The 22,590-nt window shown below is 46.9% G+C and overlaps 1 protein-coding gene across 1 annotated transcript in view; it reads left to right on the top strand.

Annotated features, from left to right (window-relative positions):
• The first annotated feature begins 262 nt into the window (after window positions 1-262).
• The window catches only part of LOC110220050 (uncharacterized), a 31,278-nt gene continuing 8,950 nt past the window's right edge, over window positions 263-22,590 (top strand). Inside the window, exons 1-11 of the mRNA XM_078146252.1 lie at window positions 263-381; window positions 465-848; window positions 1,507-1,791; window positions 4,721-4,835; window positions 4,924-5,071; window positions 8,233-8,266; window positions 8,352-8,720; window positions 9,371-9,655; window positions 10,004-10,054; window positions 11,544-11,658; window positions 11,843-11,894. Coding sequence (XP_078002378.1) covers window positions 303-381; window positions 465-848; window positions 1,507-1,791; window positions 4,721-4,835; window positions 4,924-5,071; window positions 8,233-8,266; window positions 8,352-8,720; window positions 9,371-9,655; window positions 10,004-10,054; window positions 11,544-11,658; window positions 11,843-11,894 — 1,917 coding nt within the window. The 5' untranslated portion in view covers window positions 263-302. The remainder of the gene's footprint in view (window positions 382-464; window positions 849-1,506; window positions 1,792-4,720; window positions 4,836-4,923; window positions 5,072-8,232; window positions 8,267-8,351; window positions 8,721-9,370; window positions 9,656-10,003; window positions 10,055-11,543; window positions 11,659-11,842; window positions 11,895-22,590) is intronic.

Raw genomic sequence — 22,590 nt, 5'->3', positions numbered from 1 at the left:
CCTCACGGGAATTATTTCTCTTTGTGTCTTCAGAGTTTGAAGCCACTGGCCACCGCACCCACACCTGTTATAGAAACATCCTATTCCACAAAACACCCACAACCTCAGCCTTTGTAGGAGATCTGTCTTCCCCCATTGTAAATTTTGAATGTTCCTTGAGCTGGGCTGTCCAAGTCCATCTGGGCTGGAGCAAATTGGTTGCTCTTCTGACGAAACTAGTGATCTGCCTGTTCCTGCACAGCAGCTTCCTGTTTCAGCTTCCTCTCTGTTCTGATGATGTGGAGAGCTGGACAGAAGAAACCATGAGGCAAGTGGACATGTCGGAGGCCTGGCTTTCTCTGGTGCCAGGGATGTTGCTACTGCTGGCCCTTATCTGGGAGGGTGAGTGGGGCTAGATCACAGAGGGCATTGGGTGAGGAGAAAGAGAGGTTGGAGATAGTGACCCAGGTTTCTTCTCTCCCCAGGGTCTCTGTGCCAGATTACAAGATATGAGGTCCAGAGGCAGCCGATGGTGACTGTGATGGAGGGGATGTGTGCCCGGGTAACCTGCAACATCTCCTCCCGTCTGGAACACAACCCCAGAGTCTCCCCAGGGCATGGCTACTGGTTTAGGAAAGAGATGCATAAAAAATATGACAAGCTTGTTGCAACAAATGACCCAAATCGGGAGGTAGAAGAAGAAGTCTGGGGCCGATTCCACCTTCTAGGGAATCCTGGGATGGCCAACTGCTCCCTGAGCATCCCAGAAGCCCGGAAAGCTGACAGTGGGCAATATTACTTCTGGATGGAGAGAGAGAGACAAGGGAACTATACTCATGTGAAACTTGAGGTTTATGTGAATGTGACAGGTTAGGAACCACCTTCCAGCAGAGGGCCCCAGGGCAGGAGGAAAGGGAACCTCAGGGGGAGACTGGCCAGGGAGGTCCCTGAGGATCAAGGTCTCATGTGGAGGAAACAACGAGGGGAGAGGGGAATATATAGGAGAATGACCCAAGGAGAATGGCGAAGGAAGTAAAGGATATAGAAGTTGTGCTCCAGATACCATAGGTTGGTATGGAAGGGATCATGATGGGTTCCTCTCTGTGAGGAAGCAGAACCCTAGGCAAAACTGAGAAGTCTGTGGGGTGCTCTAGAAAGAGCAGTACATTTATAGCTCCCCCAAAAGCTGGATTCAACCCCCTGAATGACCACTTATGGCCTGTGGGACAATTAGCACATAACTGCACCTCTCTGGGCCTCAGTTTCTCCAACTGTAGCATCTGAGGGTTGGACTATATTATCTTTAATATATTATCTATTTAAACTCATGCTGCAAGAAGAAGTCAAATCCTAAAGATAGGAGAGGATGACCAGGAGGCTTGTAATGAACAGGGGCCTGAATTGGGTCACAAAATGAGGGAAACAGAGTAGGGATCAGAAGAATGGTGGAGGTACCAGCATCTGGAAGGACACTTGAGGCCTAAGTCCCCTCCCCTGCCCATGGCTCACTATCTTTCTCCTCTCCAGACTTGGTCCAGAAACCAGACATCTCTATTCCAGAGAGGATAGAGCCGGGGAAGCCAGTGACTGTGAACTGTACATTTCCTTGGGCCTGTGGGGAAAACAGGCCCTTCAAATTCTCCTGGAGGGGGGCTGCCCTCTCCTCCAAGACACAAAGCTCTGACACAGCCCACTCCTCAGAGGTCTCCTTCATCCCTGGGCACCAGCATCATGGCACCAACCTCACCTGTCAGGTGACCCTTCCTGGAGGCCGTCTGAGCACAGAGAGAACCGTCCAACTCAACGTGTCCTGTGAGTGCTATTGCGGGAGGCCTGCATGCCCAAGTGAGGGGGTGAGGGAAGGGTGCAATAAGAGACCAGGGTTCTGGCCCAGCCCTCGGAAACAAGATGCCTTTTTCCTGGATCAGGGCACAGAGAACTGCATCGCAGCAGACACAGTCTGGCATTTCCTATTTTTTCTCTCTCTCAGCCTCCATGGTTTCATGTGCCAGTGTCAGTCAGGTAGGGATTATCCTAGATGGTCTCTAAGCTCCCTTCCACTCTGATGTTCTGTGCTTCTGAACTTAATGTCTTCCCTGCCCGAGGCTGGGCTGGGCAGAGAGCCCCAGCCCACAGCCAGCCTGGTCCTTCTGTTGTAAATGCCATCCAGAATGTGGCCATCACCATGGCCCTGGACAACAGGACAGCAGGTATTAGCAGGGGGAGGACCAGGAGGGGGCCCTGGTTTTTCAGGTTCTACTCTGAGGGTGGGCATGGATGTCAGGGAGGTGAGGGAGAGAAGTGAGACAGGGAATCTCACTCTGCAGACCCAGGTTCTCTTTGTCCTGGGCTGCCCCTCCTCTTGGAATAACATCAGCTCCCATTTACTCATGACTTTAGGGCTTAGAAACCATTTTCCTCCTAATGTTCTCATGAGATAAGAGAGTGGGAGAGTTCTTATCCCCATTTTGCAGATGAGAAAGCTGAGTCCCAGACCTGTGAGGAGGGCCTGACCTAGTTCACAGAGACATGTGAACTCTAAATGTAGAGTCTAAATGTAGTGACCTCTCCGCTACACCAGGCTTAGGCTGACAGGTACAAGTCTCACCTTGGGGTCCAGTTCCCAGGCCAGTGCTCTGTCCACTAGACCTATCCATGTTTCCCTGTTGGGGAAAGCTGACCTGGCACTCTGCAGTCCAGGCCAAATGGGGAGGCTTTGCTACCTCGGTGCATTCATTTTCGTTACAGGGCTGATCTGGAGAGTTTGAGGGGCTTGTGTAGGAAGAGGTTATGGGGAATGGTTCCAGCTGCTGTCAATGGAGGACAGGATTCTGGCCACACAGGCTGAGCCCTTAGCATTCAGTCTGGGCCAGTGCAGTATTTGCATTGAGGCCACATGGCTACTGGGTGAGGGAACCTAGTGGTGATCACACTGGGCCCCTACGAAACAAGATTCCCAGGATCACGATGTGGACATTTCAGTTTCCTGACAGCATGTTTTGTTCTCTGTCTCTCACATTATTTTCACCTAAACTACTAAAGTGAAAGAGAAAGAGATAGTCAGAGAGACAGAAACAGAGAAAGAGAGAATAAAACAGATATTGGTAAGGCTCTCCCCATAACATATCAAAGACCCTGGACTGTGTAGGACAGGAGAGGGACCAATGTCCTGAGTGTTGTATTTAAGAGGAAGAGAACAGACCATACAAAGTAGAGGCCAGTGAACTGGACCTGAAGCTTTGCAAACTCTGAAGGCGGAATATTAAAGGGGTGGTTGGTGAAGAGAGAGAAAGGGAAACCGTGATTCAAAGAGTTGATATGGTTCACCAAGACCAGGCCCCAGCTACCAAAGCTTGTGTGTCGTTTTGATCCTGCACCACCCTGGCTGGTGGGAGGAATGCCAGAGATACAATTGAGCTGGACTTTAGCCAAGTGTGGGATAGAGAATTCACGTCAACCTTGTGGAGAAGAAGGAGAACTGTGAATTGCTGCAGACCAGAACTGGGCATGGAGAAGGAGGCAAGCTTCCTGGCCTACAGGTAATGGAGGCCGTGCCATTCCACCTGCCCACCTCCAGGTCAGTGATTCACTTATTTCCTGCTTTAAAATCAGGGCTTCACTTGGTCCTGCAGGCCTGTGGCCTCTCTCTCACTTTCTAATATGGTTCAAAGACTCCAAGAAGTCATTGTGAGGCCCATCTGCTGCTTCCTTCATCACCTGAGGACCAAGACTGAATTTGTCAGGGTTTAGGACTTGAATCTCTGAGGGCAGACACATGCTGGCTTTCCATCTATCTCCTCACCTATGTAACGTGAAGTCATGTCAGCCAGCATTTATGAAGCACCCACTAGGTGCCAGGGGGGGATGGATGTATGTGTAGTGGTGGATGGGGCCTTGACCTCAGAACGTAAAATGACCCTAGGGCTGACTTCTTGCAGTTCATGGAGGGCCAGCCCCTTCCTCAGCCTGTAAGTCACATGGCTGAACTGGGCCTGCAGACATGACTCCCCCCGGGGTTATGTCTACAGAGGCGATTGGTGAAAGGCCCCAAGCCCAACACCTACCCCTGGTGTATCTATGCACAGAGAACAGGAGGGAACTGGGGGCTCGGCCAGGTGACACTCTGGAGCTTGGGGGAGAGTGGCACAGCTGTGAGCACCAGAGGCAGAGTTCCCTGTCCTGTGCTCCCCATTGGTCGACCAGGTGAGAGGGGGCAATGAGTTGCCAGAGCTTTCTGTCAGAGACATGGTGCCAGGGGGCAGCCAGGACCCTGGTGCTTCGGTTGGGGCATTGAGGTAGGGGACAGACGAGAGGAGAAAGCCTGGGGTGGGTGAGGCACCAGAGAGAGTGCTGGGGAGGGTCTGTGAGGTACAGATGGTTGGGGGGCAGCCCCTTTGCTGTTTGGGCTGGAGAGCCTCTCTTGAGGTCATGCCTGTGCTGATTATGGGGGTGGAGGTCGTGGTTTCCCTGCCTTGTTCTGTTCCCAATCTGAGCACACCAAAGCATGTAGAATCAGGCAGGAAGAGGTATTGAAGGCAGTTATCAGAGCCTGGACTCCTGTGCTGTGCCCACTGGGCTGGGCTCTGTCTCCCACCCCTAGAGAAGGGCCTGGCAGCCCTGGGCCTTGGGAATTCAAGGAGGGAGCTGGGGTCCTGAGAGGGAGTGAGGCTGGAGGGGAAGAACTGGGGCCTCAGGGAAAATATGCCCCCTCTAATCATCCCTGCCCCTCTGTCTCCCACAGCCTTCTCTGCCCAGGAGAACAGCTCTTGGCCCCTCATGCTCACACTGCTCCGGGGAGCCCTCATGGGGGCCGGCTTTCTGCTCACCTATGGCCTCACCTGGCTCTATTACACCCGGTGAGTATGTCTGCCCTCTGACCCCCAAGCCTATGACATCCCATGCCTCTCACCCACTGCCCAACCCCCTCCTCACTCTTCTTCCCAGAAATGGGTCCTGGGGTCTCGAGCACCCCGCACACCCCCTGGCCTTAAGGCCAGGCTGTTCCAGCTGTGGCCAGCACTCGGCCTCTTTCTCCCACAGCAAGCCTCTAGGGAGGGAGCTGCCACCAGCTCCAGAAGCTGCGCAGTGCTCTGTGTGAAGGCTCTCCTGCCCTGGAACCCAGCCAGGACCTGCCTCCTGCTCCTTCCACTCAATGGCCCCAGTTTTGCCCTCAAGGACCCAGCAAGTCAAGCCTGACCCACCAGCCAGAGGACCAACCTCTAGCACTAGAAGACAGTCCTCAAGTCTCCCCTGGGTCTCCTCTTCTTCCTCTGATTGGCCTATGGCACGACCTCAGGGCCTTTCCCTAGCCTGGTATCTCTCCTCTCATGACCCTCCCCAGATGATCACTGTCCTTCCTGAATCTTGGTGCCCAGCAGTGAACCCGGCTCAGCAGAAGTGGTGAGTCAGAGCCAGGACAACTGGAGCACCCCCTCCTTCATCACAGGCCCAGGGCCTCTTTTCATACAGCCTAGAATTGAGTTAGTTTGTGTGGCTGCCATGGTTCTCAGCTGAGTCTCCATAGGCTTGGGTTTTCCCAACCTGCCTCAGCCAGGCTGGACTCCTCATGGTCTGCCCTCTCAGCCTCCTCTCTCCCAGCTCAGGACCTTAGGTCCTCAGACACTCTCCATCTTGAAGGCCATCCCCAGGCCTGCTGACCTGGTGACCTGGCCCTTGTCCTGTGGTTTGAGGTTGGAGGGTTGGTCCCTGAGCTAGGAAGTCTGTGGGACCCTCCAACCACGTGACAATAGGCTAATAAACGGCTCAATCTCTCTGAGCCTCATTTTCTTCATCTATAAAATGGAAATGGAAACACCCAAGTGTCCTCCTGCCAGGGTTTCTGTGAAGCTTCAGTGGGATAATGTCTGTTTCCTGCTTTCTCAGCCTTAGCTATAGAAAGGTGAGTTGTCATGATACAGGCTTAAGCAAAGCCCCCTTCTCCAGGCAGCCTGCCTAGGACACACTGCCATCTCTGCCACCTTCCAAGGCCCTTCATTTGCACAATTCTGAGATATTTGTCACCCAGTAAGTCTGCCCATCTCAGAGATCTGCAGGAGAGGCCAACTTCCTGACAGATAGTGAGCTCCCTGAGGGCAGGAACTCGTTCCTATTTAAACACTGGGGCTCTTTGTCTTTGCCACAAGATGCTGGCAGGCCTTTTCTGTTCTGCATGGAGTCAGTTTCCCCCACGCTCACCCCATCCCCACTCCCTGTGAAACCCCACAGCTTCCCCAGGGGTCATTTCCCAGAGCTGCCACGTGGGGGAGGTCCCTGCCTCATACAAAGATTTCCCACGCTGGTGGGCAGCGTCCCTAGACTCCACTGGCTTCTATCAGGGGTTCCCACCACGTCCACAGTACGCTTGGTCAAATGGGGTCCCTGGAGCAGGGGTATCCCATTCTCTGGATAAACCAGGCAGAGCGGCAGGTGCAGAGTGGAGCGAGCTGAGAGTCCTCTTTCTGTCTTCTCCAAAGGCAGGCTTGGGAGGACTGTGGCACTCTCCCTTCCAGAGGGGAGAGGAGACTGAGGGAAGCTCTCCAAGCTCCCAGCCCACAAAGCCAAGCCATGAATCCACAAAGCCCAAGTTCAGGTCTGGGGAATTTGCACCCCAGTCAGTGTTTTACATAGTTTTCCTGGATGAAATTTTCACTAGGAAGCTCAGAGTTAACTCGTTTCCAGGTCACTGCCAATGTAAGTAAAAGATCAGCAATCCTATCCCAAAGAGATCATACAAATGGGAAAAGGACCTGTGTGTACAAAAATATTTATACGAGCTCTTTCCGTGGTGGCAAAGAATTGGAAATTGAAAGGACGTCCATCCATTGGGGAATGGGAGAACAAGTTGTGGTATATGAATGTAATGGAATACTACTGTACTGTAAGAAATGATGAGCAGGCAGACTTCAGAAAAACCCGGAAAGACTTGTATGGTCTGATGCTGAGTGAAGTGAGTAGAACACTGTACACAGTAACAGCCATATTGTGTGATGACTGACTTTGATAGACTTCACCCTTCTCAGGAATGCAAGGATCTAAGACACCTCCAAAAATCTCCTGATGGAAAATTCTATCCACATCCTGAGAAAGAACTGTGGAGTGTGAATGCAGATCGAAGCAGACTATTTGCTATTTATTTTTTCTTTTGTTGAGTTTTGTTTCCTCTTTGTGGTGTTTTCTCCTCTGGGTTCTAATTCTTCCTTAGAACATAGCTAATGTGAAGATATGTTTGATAGGAATGTGTATGTATAGCCTATATCGCATTGTACACTGTCTTGGGGAGGGAGATGGGGAGAGAGGGGGAAAAATTTTAAAACTCAAAAGCTTATGGAAGTGAGTGTTGATAATTCAAAATAAATTAATTAAAAAAAAAAAAAAGATCAGCAATGACTCTTGTACAAGCCCCAAAGGTGATAAAGCATACTTGATATAGGGCAGCCTTCATTTTACTGAGGTTTGGTTCCAGCCAGGAAAAAGAAAGGAGGGCTAAAAGCCTTCCAGGCATGGGGCACAGCCAGCACAAAGGCCTGGAGATGGGCAAGGGATGTCATACCTATGGAGCATGCAATTGGCCAGTGTAGCTGGATTAGAGAGATCTTAGAGGAGGATAAAGTAAGAATAAACACCAATATGTGTGCTGTAGTGATTCAAAGTCTGCAAAACACTGGCAAATATCATATTTGATCCTCACAACAAGGCTGAGAAGGAGATACTGTTATTATCCCCATTTTACAGGTGGCAAAACTGAGGCTCACACAGGGGAAATGACATGTAGGAAATGTCTGAGGCAAGGTTTCAGCTGAGGTGTTCCTGACCCCAGGTCAGCTGGCACAGGACAGGGGCAGAAGTGTTTGATGGTCAGCCCCTGCTCTGGGCCAGGCTCTGGTCACTGCACCCCTGTCACCCACAGAAACATGCTATTCCACACAACATCCACGGCCACAGCCTGAGCAGAAAATCGGTTATACCCCCCTCCCGACACCAGCACCTGAGTCCTGACTGTCCCTGGAGATGGCCCAAGGCAGGAGGCCCCGCCCCACTGACCTCAGCTAAGGAGGATGGGAGCCCACTGGGGGAGGAGGACAGGGGTTCCTCTTCTGAGGATGGTCCCCCCTCTCTCTTCACACACAGGCTTCCTGTTTCATCTTCCTCTTTGCCCTCAGCCTCACACATCTGGCCAGAGGGAGCCATGGTGTTCAGGGAGTGACACAGCGTCCCAGCAGAACCTGGCTCTCTCCTGTCTCATAAATGCTGCAGCTGCTACTGCTGCTGCTGCCCCTGCTGTGGGAGGGTGAGTGGGGCTGGGGCAGAGGGACACTGGTCTGAGGAGGGTGGGAAGAGTTGGAGATGCTGACCAGGCCTCTGTCTGCCCTCAGGGTCCCTGTCCCAGATACTGGAGCTGCAGCCCTCGGTGACGGTGCAGGCAGGGATGTGTGCCCATGTCCTCTGCACCTTCCATCGCTCAGGAGGATTATTCTCTTACCACTACGGAGTTCATGGCTACTGGTTCAGAGAAGGGACTCATGTTTTATATGGCAGACCCGTGGCTACCAATGACCCATCTCGGGAGGTGGAGGATGAAGCTGAGGGGAGATTCCATCTCCTTGGGGATCCCAGGATGAACAATTGTTCTCTAAGCATCACAGATGCCCGGTTCTCAGACACAGGGAAATACTTCTTCCGATTTCACTCTGGATATGATAAATACAGTTACCTCAAGAATCTACTCTATGTGAATGTGACAGGTAGGATGCTCCTCTCTTGGGAGGTTCTCAGTGTATGAGGCAGGGAGGTCTGGGGAAAGGACTGGCCTTGGAGACCCTGAAGCTCCCTGTGGGAGGGGTGAGAGAACATGAGGGACATGTGGGGAACCCCCCAGGGAGAGGGGCAGCCCTAGGGAAGGGGGTGAAGACTCTGCCTAAAGCTCCAGAGCTGCAAAGGGGAGGGAATGTGGAGGGCTTCTCTGTGTGAGGAACCAGGACTCCAGGTAAGGCTGAGAGGGGCCATGGTTTGTGCTGGAAAAAACTCTGGGTCTGTTGTCAAAGGAAGTAGATTCAAATCCTATATTTTGGACTCACTCTCTTTGGGGCATTTCGTCCCATAATTTCCCCAGAGAGGGAGCTCTCAGGGACTCAGTCTCCACTTATGTAAAATGAAAGACTTGTTCTCTCTTGGGTCTAAGGCAACTTCCTCTTGACCTATAATCCATGCATGACTTGGGTACTGAGCATGACAGAGGAGGCCCTGAAGGTAAGGAGCAGGGGGCTGAATGAGGTCGTACTATGAGGGGAACAGTGTAGGGATCTGAGGGAAGGGGGAGGTGTCAGCATCTGGAAGGACACTTGAGGCCTAATTTCCTCCCTAGCCCATGGCTCACTGTCTCTCTCCTCTCCAGACTTGATCCAGAAACCAGACATCTCTATTCCAGAGATGGTAGAGTCAGGGCACCCAGTGACTCTGAACTGTACATTTCTTTGGACTTGTGGGGAAAACAGGCCCTTCAAATTCTCCTGGAGGGGGACTGCCCTCTCCTCCAAGACACAAAGCTCTTGGGCATCCCACTCCTCAGAGGTCTCCTTCATCCCTGGGCACCAGCATCATGGCACCAACCTCACCTGTCAGGTGACCCTTCCTGGAGGCCGTCTGAGCACAGAGAGAACCGTCCAACTCAACGTGTCCTGTGAGTGCTAGGTGCAGGAGGCCTGCATCCCCCAATGAGGGGAGGAGGGAGGGGTGCATCAAGAGTCCACGGCCCTGGCCCAGCCCTGGGAAACCAGATGCCTTTTTCCTGGCCCAGGGCAGGGAGAGCTGCATCCCAGCAGACACAGTCTGGCATTTCCTATTTTCTCTCTCTCTCAGTCTCTGTGGTTTCATGTGCCAGTGTCAGTCACACAGTGATTATCCTGGATGGTCTTTGAGCTCCCTTCCCCTCTGAAGTTCTGTGCTTCTGAATTTAATGTCTTCCCTGCCTGAGGCTGGGCTGGGCAGAGAGCCCCAGCCCCCAGCCAGCCTGGTCCTTCTGTTGCAGACGCTGTGCAGAATGTGGCCATCACCACCGCCCAGGACAGCAGGACAACAGGTATTAGCAGAGCCCCAGGGGGAGGGCAGGGCAAGTCTGAGGATGGAATATTAAAGGGGTGTTTGGTGAAGAGAGAGAAAGGGAAGCTGTGATTGCAGAGTCAAAGGCCCCACCTTTCGAATCCTCTGTGTCGTTTTGATCCTGCACCACCCTGGCTGGTGGGAGGAATGCCAGAGATACAATTGAGCTGGACTTTAGCCAAGTGTGGGATAGAGAATTCATGTCAACCCTGTGGAGAAGAAGGAGAACTGTGGATTGCTGCAGACCAGGACTGGGCATGGGGAAGGAGGCAAGCTCCCTGGCCTGCAGGTAATGGAGGCTGTGCTGTTCCCCATCCCCACCCCTGGATTAGTCATTCACTTGCTTCCTGGTTTAAAATGAGGGCTTCACTTGGTCCTGCAGGCCTGTGGCCTCCCTCCCACTTTCTACTATGCATCAAAGACCCCAAGAAGTCATTAGGAGGCCCACCTGCTGCTTCCTTCATCACCTGAGGACCAAGACTGAACTTGTTTAGGACTTGAATCTCTGAGGGCAGACACATACTGGCTTTCCATCTATCTCCTCACCTATCTAACGTGAAGTCATGTCAGCCAGCACTTATGAAGTACCCACTACGTGCCAGGGGGGATGGGTATATGTGTAGGGGTGGATGGGGTGTTCAGGGCAGGTCAGCACCTGGTGTGGGAGGGCTGGAGAGCCCTCGTCGGGGCTCCTCCACCTCTGGCAGCCACCTCTCACACAGTCTCCCCTTTGGCTCCAAGAAGCTGTAGCATGCACTGGGGACACACTCTGGTGAAACTGTCTCAGCAGACGGGTAAACTAGGTAGAGAGTAATTGAGAGGCCTCACAGCCATGGGTGAGTTAGGGGGAAGTCTACCCAAAGCATGTGAAGACTTCTGATGCTAGAATGGCAGAATAAGGACAATTGGTTCCAATGCCCGTGAAGGTGGCTGATGCAGCCACTGCAGAGGGCTTACAGCTTGGTTGGACATCAAAGACGCCTCAGCATCTCAGGCCAGCACCCTGGTGTTCGGGTCTGGGCGTCGAGGTAGAGGACAGAGGAGAGGAGAAAGCCTGGGGTTCGTGAAGTAGCAGAGAGATTGCTAGGGAAGGTCTGGGAGGGGCAGATGGTGGGGGGCGGCCCCTCTGCTGTTTGAGCTAGAGAGCCTCTCTTGAGATCATGCCTGTGCTGATTATGGGGGTGGGGTTCACAGTTTCCCCGCCTTGTTCTGTTCCCAATCTGAGCACACCAAAGCATGTAGAATCAGGCAGGAAGAGGTATTGAAGGCAGTTATCAGAGCCTGGACTCCTGCCCTGTGCCCAGTGGGATGGCTCCGTCTCCTACCCCTAGAGAAGGGCCTGGCAGCCCTGGGCCTTGGGAATTCAAGGAGGGAGCTGGGGTCCTGAGAGGGAGTGAGGCTGGATGGGGAGAACTGGAGCCTAGGGGACAATGAGCCTCTAATCATCCATGCTCCTCTGTCTCCCACAGCCTTCTCTGCCCAGGAGAACAGCTCTTGGCCCCTCATGCTCACACTGCTCCGGGGAGCCCTCATGGGGGCCGGCTTTCTGCTCACCTATGGCCTCACCTGGCTCTATTACACCCGGTGAGTATGTCTGCCCTCTGACCCCAAGCCCACGGCATACTGTGCTCCTCACCCACTGCCCAACCCCCTCCTCATTCTGCTTACCAGAAATGGGCCCTGGGGTCTCCAGCACCCCGCACACCCCCTGGCATTAAGGCCCAGGCTCTTCCAGCTGTGACCTGCATTGGGCCTGTTTCTCCCACAGGAATCCTCTAGGGAGGGAGCAGCCACCAGCTCCAGAGGCTGCCCAGTGCTCTGTGTGAAGGCTCTCCTGGCCTTGAACCTGCCTCAGACCTGCCTCCTGCCCCTTCTCCTCAATGGCCCCAGTTCTGCCCTCAGGGACCCAGCATGTGAAGCCTGACCCTCCAGCTAAAGGACCAACCTCCAGCACTAGAAGACAGTCCTCAAGGCTCCCTTGGGTCTCCTCTTCTCCCTCTGAACAGCCCCAGGTCCTTCTCCTGACTGGCCTATGGTATTATCTCATTGATGAGGAAGTCTGTATCCCAGGATCCCCTACCCAGGGCATGCTTCCTTATCTCATGAGTTTCCCCATCTGAAATGAGAAGGTTAGACTCGGTAGTCTGTGTTCCCTTCTTCAGGGTACTGGCACCCAAGGAATGAGGGTCACCAGGTTTCTGAGCCATGCATCCCACACCCCAGCTGCCTGAAGTGAATGTGTGTCCCTTACTAGGGTGCAGGGCAGGGGAGGTCCTGCTCCTTCAGGGGCCCTACCTGCTGTTCTCCTTTGCCACCAGAGGGTGGCAGGCCTCTCCCATTCTGCAGGGGGTCTATTTCACCAACTAACAAGAATTTACGCATGGCCAACATCCTCCCAGACAGTTCTAGGTGCTGGGCACCCAGACATCAAAGGAGACAGTCCCCAAGGCTTCTGGGAGCCTTTGTTCTGCTGAAGGGCAAATCAGATGTTGCTAGAATACCAAATCAAGAATGCGTTCAGTCATTTTGGAGAGGAAGGCACTGGCCTGACATCCAGGGCAGTGTGTTACTGTAAGATCCAGAATCCCCTGGCTGGGGAGCCCTGTTCCTCCCCCATGACTGTAGAGTGTTCCTTTTGGTACCAAATGAAGAGGCCCAGGATGTCCTGAATGATTATATCTGTATTGAATCAATCATTATGACAGGGGTGATCTTCAGTCTGGGGCAGCAGCTGGACAGTTCAAGGGAGCACCCCAGAGGATCCCAAAAATCCCCACGGTAATTATAGAGAACTGAGAAAGAGAGCAGGAGCCAGAGAGTCCATCCTTAATGACGGGTGGAGTTTGGGACTTAACCAATGTTCTGTGCACACATAAATGTGTGTATTGGCCATGCACTGGTCACGATATTCCTGTTATGGTGACTCAGTGTCTGTGTTACAACTTTTAACAAGTCACCATGTCCGGGCCTTTCATCTTTCACTGACCGTGATTTTTTTATGGCTTTTCACCAGTGAGGACCCCATAGCTCCTAGAAACTGAGGTTCCACTAAGCACAGTAGATGAGTAGAAGGGAATAAATAGGAACAAGGCAGGGATGAGGCTATCCTGGATGGCTGTGAGGAGCTCGGACAGTTGTTCAGGGAAGGGACATTTGTCCTAGGCAGGCAATGACTAAGGAAGGATTCAGTCAATCCACCCATCAATCCAATCCTCTAGTAATACTGGGCCAAGTAGGTGGCACACAGGACAGAGCATTGGGCCAGGAATCAGGAAGACTTGAGTTCAAATCCAGCCTCAGAAAAACTGTAACCCAGGGCAAGTCACTTAATCTCTGTTGGCCTCAGTTTCCTTATCTGTGAAGTGGGGATAATAAGAACACCTGCTAACACCCTCATGGTTGTTGTGAGGGTCAAGTGGGATCATAAAGGTAAAGCACCTGGCCCAGTGCCTGGCACATTGTGGAGCTGGCTTGCCAAGGGCTTTAGATGGCAAGCAAAGGTGCCGTTCTTTTTCCTAGCAGCAGTGGGGAGCCAGTAAAGATTTCTGAGAAGGGAAATGGCATGGCCATGTCTGAGCTTTAACGATATCAATTTGGCAACTTGGGGATAGATGGAGAGAGGAGGCCCTGAAGGCAAAAAGAGCAGTTACAAGGTGCATGCAGTATTTCAGGGGAGGGTTGATGAGGGCCTGAATTGGAGGGTTAGCTCCAGGGGAGGAGAAACAAGCCAGTTCCTAGAAGACATTGCTGAGGTGAAATGACAGCTGATTGGGTGTGGCAGGGAGGCTGAGGGGAAAGTTGTGGGTGTCTCTGAGGCTGCTGCCCTTAGAAGAATGGTGGTGCCTTCCATGGAAATCAGGAAGTTTGGGGGAATCCCAGAACTGCAGAGACACAAGGGGCATTCAGAGTCATCTAACTTAATCCATAGCCCCTCAGCAATGAGTTCTACAAGGTGCCTGACAAGCCTTCCTTCTGACATCTCTTCACTTAAGATGCAGCTCAGGCTCCATCTTCTTCTGAATGAAACATTTCCTGGGATCCCCAGTTGCTGTTTCCCTCTCTCCCGTACTACTTTGTGTTGCCTTGTGACTATTTTGTGTGGCTCTATATCCATATATGCATAGAAATATGTAAATAAACTTTATATTAACTGTATGTCTCTGTAAACAGAATAAATACAAAGTTATGTATAACTATACTAATAACTCCAACTCTATAAATACGTATACCTAAACATATATACATACTTCATACTTATTTTATGTATATATACACATGTATATATCTATAAACATACATATACATGTGCGTATACATTAATTTTCTTCTCATTAATTATCATGTCATTGTGATCCAGGATCAATTCATTTTTTATGTTTGTATTCTCAATGCCTAGGGCACAGCCAAGTATAATTGATTGGTTGAGGTTCTCACGACTTCCCTAAGAAGTCTACCCACCTTTGGATAGCTCTGCCAGTTAGGAAGTCTTTCTTGACATCAAGCCTAAATTGACCTCAGTGGACCTTCCATCAATTCCTACTGCTTTTGCTCTCTCGGGCTACACTGAGCAACCCCAATCCCATTTGCACTGACTGTCCATGAGATGTTTGAAGGAAGTTGTCCTTTCCCCCTTTTAATTTGGGTTGAATTAGCCAACATCTTTTACTAATTCTCTTATGGAAGGACTCTGATGACTGGAGGAGAGAGTGAGGCTGAGGACTTTGCACAGCTCTGCCCCACTCAAACCCAATTCATTTGCAAGTCAAGACATTACGACCCTCCTGATGTCAATGGTCTTCAAGAATTAAGGAAGAAGAACAATCCCTGTGGACTAGTTGCCTTCCTGGGGACCTAGTTGGCCAATTTCAGTTGGGCAATACTGCTCTTTCCTCCTGCTTTTCTTTCTCTTCCTTCTCCTTTTCTTTTCATGCAGAATCATATCCTTACATGTGGGGGCTCTTTCCAAAGGCATATCAATTTTGACTGTTTATATTTTACAAGGTATAGTGGGATTTAGGGACCAAATTTTTCTTCCCTATTTATTTATTCTATCATCTTTTTTTTCCTTTTTGTTTTTTCCCAATTTTATTAATTTATTGATTTATCAACATTCATTTCCATATGCTTTTGAGTTGAAAATTTTTATCCGCCTTCCTCCCCCACAAAATGGCACACAATCTGACATAGGTTTTACATTTACATTCCTATTAAACATATTTTCACATTAGTGAAGTTGTAAGTAAAATTTAAAACCAATAGTAGGAACCATCAGAAAGATGAAACAAAACTCAACAGAAGGTAAAAATAAGTGAGAGCGATTCAACTTCCATAGTTCTTTCTTTGGATGTGGATAGCATTTTCCATCTCGAGGCCTCTGGAGATGTGTTAGATCCCTGTAATGCTGAGAAGGGTTCAGTTTAAAAATATTAGTCATCACACACCAAGGTTGATATTGTGTACAAAGTCCTCTTGGTTCTGCTTGCTTCACTCAGCATCAGACCATATAAGTCTTTCCAGGTTTTTCTGAAGTCAGCCTGTTCATCATTTCTTATAGCACAATAGTATTCCATTACAATCATATACCACAACTTGCTCAGCCATTCCCCAATTGATGGGCATCCTCTCAATTTCCAATTCTTTGCCACCACAAAAAGAGCTGCTATGAATATTTTGGTACATATGGGTCCTTTTCCCATTTGTTTGACTTCTTTGGGATATAGCCCTAGAAGTGCTATTGCTGAATCAAAGGGTATGCACATTTTTGTAGTCCTTTGGGCATAGTTCCAAATTGTCCTCCAAAATGGTTGGATCATTTCACAACTCCACCAACAATGTATTAGTGTTCCAATTTTCCCACATCTCTCCAACATTTATCATTTTCCTGTTTTGTCATGTTGGCCAATCTGATAGGTGTGATGTGGTACCTCAGAGTTGTTTTGATTTGCATTTCTCTAATCAATAACGATTTAGAGCATTTTTTCATATGACTATAGATGGCTTTAATTTCTTCATCTGAGAACTGTCTGTTCATATCCTTTGACCATTTATCAATTGGGGAATGGCTTGTGTTCTTATAAATTTGTCTTAATTCTCTATATTTTTAGAAATGAGGCCTTTATCAGAGAGACTGGTTGTAAAAATTCTTTCCCAATTTTCTACCTTCCTTCTAATCTTAGTTGCATTGGCTTTGTTTGTGCAAAAACTTTTCAATTTAATGTAATCAAAATTATCCATTTTGCTTTTCATAATGTTCTCTATCTCCTGTTTGGTCATGAATTCTTCTGTTCTCCATAGATCTGATAGGTAAACTATTCCTTGTTCTCCCAGTTTACTTATGGTATCAGCCTTTATATCTAAGTCATGAACCCATTTTGACTTTATTTTGGTATATGGTGTGAGATTTGGGTCTATGCCTAGTTTCTGCCATACTCTTTTCCAGTTTTCCCAGCAGTTTTTTTCAAAGAGTGGGTTCTTATCCCAGAAGCTGGGGTCTTTGGGTTTATCAAATAATAGATTACTATAGTCATTGACTACTGTGTCTTGCATATTTAACCTATTCCACTGATCCACCTCCCTATTTCTTAGCCAGTACCAAGCAGTTTTGATGATTGCTGCTTTATAATACAATTTAAGATCTGGAATTGCTAGGCCACCTTCCCCTGCATTTCTTTTCATTAGTTCCTTTGATATTCTGGACCTTTTGTTTTTCCAAATGAATCTTGTTATTATTTTTTCTAACTCTATAAAATAATTTTTTGGTAGTTTGATTGGTATGGCACTGAATATAAATCGCTTAGGTAATTGTCAATATTTAGCTTGGCCTACCCATGAGCAACTGATGTTTTTCCAATTATTTAGATCTGATTTTATTTGTCTGAGAAGTGTTTTGTAATTGTGTTCATAGAGTTCCTGGATTTGTTTCAGTAGGTAGACTCCTAAATATTTTATAATGTCTACAGTAAGTTTAAATGGGATTTCTCTTTCTATCTCTTGCAGTTGGGCTTTGTTGGTATATATAGAAATGCTGATGATTTATGTGGGTTTATTTTATAGCCTGCAACTTTGCTAAAGTTGTTTATTATTTCAAGTAGTTTTTTACTTGATTCTCTAGGATTCTCTAAGTATATCATCATGTCATCTGCAAAGAGTGATAGCTTTGTTTCTTCTTTGCCTATTCTAATGCCTTCAATTTCTTTTTCTTCTCTTATTGCTAAAGCTAAGTTTCCAGTACAATATTTAATAACAGTGGTGATAATGGACATCCTTGTTTCACCCGCGGTCTTATTGGAAATGCTTCTAGCCTGTCCCCATTACATATAATGCTTGCTGAAGGTTTTAGATATATGCTATTTATTATTTTAAGGAAGACTCCATTTATACCTATGCTTTCTAGTGTTTTTAATAGGAATGGGTGTTGTATTTTATCAAAAGCTTTTTCTGCATCTATTGAGATGATCATATGGTTTCTGTTGGTTTTGATGTTGATATGATCAATGATGCTGATAATCTTCCTAATATTGAACCAACCCTGCATTCCTGGTATAAATCCTACCTGGTCATAGTGTATTATTCTTGTGATAAGTTGCTGCAATCTATTGCTAGTATTTTGTTTAAAATTTTTGCATCTATATTCATTAGAGAAATTGGTTCTTTCTCTATTTTGACTCTTCCTGGTTTAGGTACCAACACCATATTTGTATCATAAAAAGAATTTGGTAAGACTCCTTCTTCACCTATTTTCCCAAATAGTCTATATAGTATTGGAATTAATTGTTCTTTAAATGTTTGATAGAATTGCATGTAAATCCATCTGGCCCTGGAGATTTTTTCCTAGGGAGTTCATCAATGGCTTGTTCAATTTCTTTTTCTGAGATGGGGTTATTTAAGTATTTTACTTCCTCTTCGTTAATCTGGGCAATTTATATTTTTGTAAATATGTATCCATTTCACTAAGATTGTCAAATTTGTTGGCATATAGTTGGGCAAAATAATTCCTAATTATTGTTTTAATTTCCTCTTCCTTGGTGGTAGCTTCCCCTTTTCATTCTTGATACTAGTAATTTGGTTTTCTTCTTTCTTTTTTTAATTAAATTAACCAAAGGTTTATCTATTTTATTGGTTTTTTCATAAAACCAGCTCTTAGTTTTATTTATTAGTTCAATAGTTTTCTTAATTTCAATTTTATTAATTTTTCCTTTGGTTTTCAATATTTCTAATTTGGTGTTTAGTTGAGGATTTTTAATTTGTTCTTTTTCTAGTTTTTTTAGTTGTATGCCCAATTCATTAATCTCCTCTTTTTCTATTTTATTTATGTAAGCATTTAGAGATATAAAACTTCCCCTAAGAACTGCTTTCTGCATCCCATAAGTTTTGGTATGTTGTCTCATTATTGTCATTCTCTTGAATGAAATTATTGATTGTTTCTATGATTTGTTGTTTGACCCAATCATTTTTTAGGATTAGATTATTTAGTTTCCAATTATTTTTTAGTCTATCTTTCCATGGCCCTTTATTACATATAATTTTTATTGCATCATGATCTGAAAAGGATGCATTTAATATTTCTGCCTTTCTGCATTGGATTGTGAGGTTTTTATGCCCTAGTACATGGTCAATTTTTGTGTATGTGCCATGTACTGCTGAGAAAAAAGTATATTCCTTTCTATCCCCATTCAGTTTTCTCCAGAGGTCTATCATACCTAACTTTTCTAATGTTCTATTCACCTCCTTAACTTCTTTCTTGTTTATTTTGTGGTTAGATTATCTAGTGCGAGAGGGGAGGTTCAGGTCCCCCACTAGTATAGTTTTGCTGTCTATTTCTTCCTGTAACTCCCTGAACTTCTCCTCTAAGAATTTGGATGCTATACCATTTGGTGCATATATGTTTAGTAATGATATTACTTCATTGTCTATGGTGCCTTTTAGCAGGATGTAGTTTCCTTCCTTATCTCTTTTGATTAGATCTATTTTTGCTTTTGCTTTGTCTGAGATCAGGATTGCTACCCCTGCTTTTTTTACTTCAGCTGACATAATATATTCTGCTCCAGCCTTTTACCTTTACCCTGTATGTGTCACTCTTTTTCAAATGTGTTTCCTGTAAACAACATATTGTAGGATTATGGTTTTTAATCCATTCTGCAATCCGTTTCTTTTATGGGAGAGTTCATCCCATTCACATTCACAGTTATGATTACTATCTGTGTCTTTTTCTCCATCCTTTTCCCCCTTTATGCTTTTCTTTCTCCTTTTTCCTTTCCCCCTTCACTAGTGTTTTGCTTTTGACCACCACTCCTTCAGTCTCCTCCCTTTTTTATCCCTTTCCCTTTTCTTCCCCTTTACTCTTACTGCTTCTTCCCTCCCTTCTTTCCCCCCTCCCTTTTCTTTCCCCCTCCTTTTCTTTCCTTTTCCTCCTACTGCCTATAGGGCAAGTTAGATTTCTATACCTAACTGATTATTATGCCCTTCTTGAGCCAAATCTGATGAGAGTAAGGTTCAAACAATGCTTACCCCCCCTTCTTTCCCTCTGCTGTAATAGGATTTTGTGTCTTTTCCTGTAATGTAATTTACCCTTGTCTGCCTCCTCCTTTCTCAGTACATTTTCTAAGATCAGATTGATCCACTTATTTGGATCCATTTAACCCACTTGATTAGATTTTTTTTTATCATTACATCAAAGTCAACTAATATCCACCCTCTTTATGTATACTCCTTTAACATGGTGTAATAACAATACAGTTCTCAAGGGTTGCAAGTGTCATATTCCCTTGTAGGGGTTTAAACAGCCCCCCCTTATTAACAACATATTGTATCTTTCTGTCCCATTTACCTTTTTAAGTCCTTCTTGAGTCCTGTACTTGAAGATCAAATTTTTTGTTGAGCTCTGGTCTTTTTATCAGGAAAGTTTGGAAGTCTCCTATTTTGTTGAATATCCATCTCCTCCCTTGAAAAATGATGCTCATTTTTGCTGGGTAATTGATCCTTGGCTGCATTCCAAGCTCCTTTGCCTTAGGAATATCATGTTCCATGCCGCTCTTTTAATGTAGAAGCTGCAAGGTCCTGTGTAATCCTGACTGTGGTTCCATGATATTTAAATTGTTTCTTTCTGGCTGCTTGCAGCACCTTCTCTTTCATCTGGTAATTTTGGAATTTTGCTATTATATTCCTTGGCATTGTCAATTTGGGATCTCTTTCAGGTGGTGATCGTGGATTCTTTCTATGGTTATTTTCCCTTCTGGTTCTAGGACTTCGGGCAGTTTTCCTTTATGATTTCCTGAAAGATACTGTCCAGGCTCTTTTTTTCATCATGATTTTCAGGTAGTCCAATAATTTTTAAATTGTCTCTCCTGAATCGATTTTCCAGGTCGGTTGTTTTACTGATGAGGTATTTTATTTTCATCTATTTTTTCATTTTTTTTTTTCTGTTTGACTGATTCTTGCTCTCTCATAGAGACATTAGTTTCCATTTGTCCAATTCTAGTTTTTAACAGATTGTTTTCTTCTGTTAGTTTTTGTACTTCCTTCTTCAATTGGCCAATTGTGTTTTTTAGGGACTTGTTTTCTTCAGTGTATTTTTTTTCCAATTGGCCAATTGTATTTTTGAAGGACTCTTCTACCTCTCTCATTTGACTATTAAAATCCTTCTTGAGCTCTTCTAAGAAGGCTTTTTGGGCTTCAGACCAGTTCATATTCCCTTTTGTTGTTGCAGATGTGGGTTTGTTGACAATGTTGTCCTCTTCAGAATTTCTGTCTTGATCTTCACTCTTCTCATAATATGAATCTATGGTACGTTTCTTTTTACTCATGGTGTTTCTTTATTCCCTGGCCTTTAAAGAGATTGAGCTCTCCTGCTGGGGAACAGAGGGTACTGACCCAAGCTTCTTGTGTTGGGAGCCTAGGTCTTGGTCACTGGCTTTGTGTGCTGGGGCCTCTTATGTTGGCAATTGGAGGCTGTAGGTTTCTGGCAGCTTACCTCGTGTTGGGCTGGAATCAGCAAGGTTGGAACTTTCAGGCAATTCTAGGTTGCCTGCTTTTCCTTTCCTTTAGCTTTCTTCAGCTCCTTTTAGATGGGTGCTGCAGGGTGTTTATCTGCCTGGGGCCCCCTGCAGTGTTGTCTCCCTCATTTCTGCTAATGCACTGGGAGATTCCTTTGTGGTAGAGTGCCAAGGCACCTGGTGGTTTTCTGAGCTGGTTTTCACCAGTTCCCCTACCCTTACTGAGGCATTCAGAGGTCCGGGTGTTGGTGTTTGCCTGCTCTACTGACTGGGCTTCAGGATTTCTTCACAATTGGAGGCTGCAGGGCTCCGACAGCTCACCTGGTGTTGTGCTGGAACCAGCGAGGCTGGGGCTTTAGGTTGTTTTCTTCACCTCCTTTCAGAATGCCGCAGGGTACGTACCAGCCTGGGGCCCCTTGTAGTCCGGCCCCCATTATTTTTGCTGAGGCACTGGGAGACATGTTTGGTGGGCTGCTGCACTGCTGCTTCCCATCTTTATTCTAGTTTGGCTGTCCCAGGGTTTTTTTCTGGGGTGATACTTTCTGGGTTTTCAGAGTTTGATAGGGGAGAGTGAGAGTAGCTACCTTTTCACTCTGCCATCATGGCTCCCAGAAGCAGAAGTCCCTCTTTTTATTTTTTAAAGCTGGAACAATTAACTCCTGTCTCACACAGTTTTCATTTATGATCTCTTGACATGTAGCTCTGGAAAACCAGGCTTTGATAAAGCCTATTAGGGTCCAAATAGAGCTGCTTGACTATCCCTTTAACCCCAAATCACTCTGCCTTTCAGTGATTGGGCAATAATAGGTCCTAGCCCAGGCATCACTTGCTCATTGTTTGAGTTCTGATGGCTCAGAGTGAGTGTAAATAGCAATTGTTTCTGCTCTGGACAGAAATTCTGAGGGTCTTCCCCTCTCAGACTGATTCTTTTGTGAAGGCAAACTAAGCCATCGTTTGCCTCCATTCTTGCCTGACCTTTACATGCTGAACTGGTGCTGCCTCTGACAAACTCAGACCTGGGACACACTTAGCTGCAAAGAGCCAACGTCTCCCACTGCAAGCTGGGCCATCGCCAGGTGTCCTGCCCCATGTCTTCCACTGGACTCAAACGACGTTGAAGGAGACAGTGAGACTGATGACTTTGCACATCTCTGCCACACTCAAATCCAATTCACTTGCAATTCAAGACACTATCAGCCCCTGGTGTCATTGGTCCTCTTCAAGAATGAAAGACAAATGACAACGATATGGAAGGGACTAAAGGATCTTTCCCATTATGGTAACACCCACTCTGGACCTTTGACTGACTCAATGTGCAGGGATGAGTTAGAAGGAGAAAGAAGAACAAAATCGAAATATGTGAAGTCTAGAAAAATATCTAAGATATCTACAACCCAACCCAACTGAGCATTCAGACAGAATGACAAAAAAGAATGTAAGAATTGGACTTCTTCCAAAAATACACAAAACCAATGCCATTGAATATGTTTGAGGAATCATACAGAAAAACTTCACAAACATAGTG

Source organism: Phascolarctos cinereus, unplaced genomic scaffold (assembly GCF_003287225.1).
Source record: "Phascolarctos cinereus isolate Bilbo 61053 unplaced genomic scaffold, phaCin_HiC Scaffold_726;HRSCAF=1367, whole genome shotgun sequence".
In the NCBI taxonomy this organism is placed as follows: Eukaryota; Metazoa; Chordata; class Mammalia; order Diprotodontia; family Phascolarctidae; genus Phascolarctos; species Phascolarctos cinereus.
This window is presented reverse-complemented; position numbering and strand designations above follow the sequence as displayed.